The sequence below is a fragment of the Frankliniella occidentalis genome, unplaced genomic scaffold (genome assembly GCF_000697945.3).
Source record: "Frankliniella occidentalis isolate FOCC.00 unplaced genomic scaffold, Focc_3.1 Scaffold129, whole genome shotgun sequence".
NCBI lineage: Eukaryota > Metazoa > Arthropoda > Insecta > Thysanoptera > Thripidae > Frankliniella > Frankliniella occidentalis.
Genome location: NW_026267256.1, coordinates 316,293 through 319,240, shown reverse-complemented (window position 1 = coordinate 319,240; position 2,948 = coordinate 316,293). Strand labels below are relative to the sequence as shown.

The following is a 2,948-nucleotide window of genomic DNA, read 5'->3' as shown; positions in this document are numbered from 1 at the left end:
AATTTCGTCGACAACTTCGTCTCAGGACCAACGATAACTTCTCGAGCAGTCGACGTCGATTCGAGGTCGATTCGAACACTCATTTCTCACTGGGTTAACTGGTGCGACCCTAGAATCGCCAACCTTATTTCTGAGATTGTACATATTTCTGTTCGAGAATGTTAGTCATGTAGTAATGAGAAAAATATACCTCGTGAGATGCGAGTATTTTTTTTATTGGCGAGATTTCTCCTGTTTGAAATTATCGTTTCTTTGTTTATTAGGATCGCATGCGCGGAGCTGCCAGGAAAGTGATGGACCTGGTAGCGCAGCCTCTCAAAGCCCTGAGCGAGGCGGTCAAGCGCATCCTGAAGAACATCAAACAGGCCGTGAGGACGCTGCGCACCATGCTACTCTCCATCAAGAAGTCCGTGATGGCGGTGTGTAAGTCTTTTGATGCTCATGGTCGCGGCTGAGCACAAAAAGGTTGGATGACCCGTCGTGTGTATTTAGCGAAGTGCCTCGCTTTGCTCCGACCCCTTCCCAGACCACGCGATCAAGGCGGCTTTCTCGTGGCTGAGTGGTGTGGTATCCGTCTGCAACAAGAGTGTGGGCACACCCTTCCAGAAGTGCATGCGGTCCTTTGACCAGGCCTCTTCGGACTGTTTGGTGAGTGTGTCAGCAAAGTGAGCGCCCATTTCTTGATCGACGCAATGATTATTTGTTCTTTCTAAAAACAAACTAAACTATTTGTCTTTCCCAAGGCGACAATGGGCTCGATGTTTTCCTGGATGTGCAGCCCGGTGACGGCAATCCAGGCCGTGTGCTACACCGTTAAATTTCTGGACTACATTTGCGACTTTTTCGACCTCGTCACCAACCTGGTGGTCGAGAGTGTCAAAAAGAGTGAGTATAGTCGTTTGACGATCTTGCCAACTGTTATCCCTAATAATGTTGGTTCGCATTCGCATATACACTGCCACCTAGTTCATGTGAACTTCCAAACGTCTTAGCCCTTTCTTCGCCTTTCTTGAACTTAAACTTCCTGTCTGTTTCCAGAGCTGCGCGCCTTCGGACGCCACGTCCAGCGGGCGCTGTACGTGTCAGTAGACATCGAGCACTCCTTCGAGCTGCAGACGAACCGCAGCAAGACGCTGTCACAGGTGCCTCGCCTCTCCGCTCTTTTCGCCTCTCCCTGCTGCTTTCTCTTTGCTGCCCACACCCACACCCTACCCCCTTTTCTCCCCTCAGCAGCCCTCTCTCTCGCTCCTTCCGGTTCGTTTTAGTCCACCCGTAATGGACAGCGCAAACGCCTCGTTTAATTTATAAAGAAGACGCCCGCCGCCGGTCTTCTAGAACAGGGTCTCGGATAAACGCTTGTAGAGCTCCAGCTCTGGGCCGAGGCAGGGCAGGGCGCGTCGAGGTGGGCGCCACTGAGGCCACCACACACCACGCCGTGCGTGGACCCCCTTACTGCCTTCCTGACACGGGACACATTGCCTCCTTTTTAGCCCCGCTCTTCTGCTTTGTTTCTTCTTCTTCCCTTCCGTCCCCCGTCCCGACTCAGCCCGCCCACCCTCCTATCCCCTTGCGCGCCCAACTGCCGCGCCGCCCCCGCCGCTCGTCCGTGTAGCTCTCAGCAGATGACGGTCCGTCTCTGTCCGCGCCCCGCGGCTCCGCGCGGGGCGGGGCGAGGCAGGGCGGGGCGGGGCGGGGCGGCTGCCGGCGCCCCTAACCCGCCCTGTCTGCGTAAAGTGCCCCCGCACAGCCCGTCCATTAATTACGTAACGGATTCTCCAGCCACTTCCTGAGCCGGCTCTGCTGCCGCCCCACCCCGCCCCGCCACCCGCGCAGCGCTGGGGTTCTGCTGTGTATATATACACCGCGTGGCGTGGCACGCATCACTGTGAGCCAGCTAGCAGCGCCGGGCCGGGGTGGTCCAGCGCTGTACTCCTCCCCTCTCTACTCTCGCTCTCACTCCATCTTTCTCTTTCTACATGCCCGAGCGAGGGCAACTCTCTCGCTCTCTCTCCCGGCCGGCCAGGGTGGCTCCCGGGGTCCCGTATCCGGGGTGGTCTCGCCCGCAGCTTCCTCACCTCGGGGATAATTTATGGGCAGCGTACTGTCAGTTACCTGCGGCCGGTGTAGTGCGGGGGAGGGGAGGGGAGGGGATGGCAGGCCAGGGACCCGTCTTCGTTAGCATGCGTACACAGAGAATACATCCAACGCCCCGCAGCCGCCGCCGCGTAGCGCGCACCTGACAACAGGTCGACCGTGTTATAGGACAAAAAAGAAAAAAATGTATCAAAAAAGTAATTATTCTTGTTTTTATGAGTTTGCATTTTTTGTTACCGACATGTGTTTGGTAGTAAACTGTGGTCAGTAAACTGTAAAGTATAATGGACCTTAATTGGAACTTCCCAATTTGGCCGAGCAGACCAATAGTTTCGGTTCACCGCACGTTTAGCTGCCAACACTTGTGTAGTGTAAACACATCTACCGTTTTGCACCACACTAATTATTAAACATGCCTGGCAGGTCGCGCAGGACATCGGCGAGGACATCCGGGAGCGGTCCGACGCGCTGCTCGGCACGTTCGGCCTCATCAACAGCGCGCTGAGCCTGTGCTTCCTGCTCGTGTTCGTGCGCGTCTACCTCTACCGCTACAAGTTCCTCACGCGGATCCACTTCGACAACCGCTTCGTGACGGACGCCTTCCGCCGCCTCGACTGGACGCGCGCGCGCCAGGGCCGGGAGACGGTGCTGCCGCTCACCATCAAGGAGCAGAACAAGTACATCACGGTGAGGGCGTGATAAACAGCGGCGTACTTCACTTTATAGTGAAGAGGACACAATCTTTTCCTATTTCATTTTTAGCAGATGATACTTCCAGTATCACTGCTTGTACAATACCTACTTTAACATATGTGAAGCTAATATGAAGCTAATATGAAGCCCCCACCTATATA

The 2,948-nt window shown here is 55.2% G+C and overlaps 1 protein-coding gene across 1 annotated transcript; it reads left to right on the top strand.

Moving 5' to 3' along the window:
- The first annotated feature begins 270 nt into the window (after window positions 1–270).
- On the top strand, window positions 271–2,793 carry LOC113213272 (DC-STAMP domain-containing protein 2). The gene is made up of 4 exons (XM_052270606.1): window positions 271–648; window positions 744–885; window positions 1,039–1,142; window positions 2,518–2,793. Exons 1-4 carry the CDS (start codon window positions 613–615, stop codon window positions 2,791–2,793), a joined length of 558 nt encoding a protein of 185 aa, XP_052126566.1. The 5' UTR covers window positions 271–612.
- The last annotated feature ends 155 nt before the right edge of the window (window positions 2,794–2,948 follow it).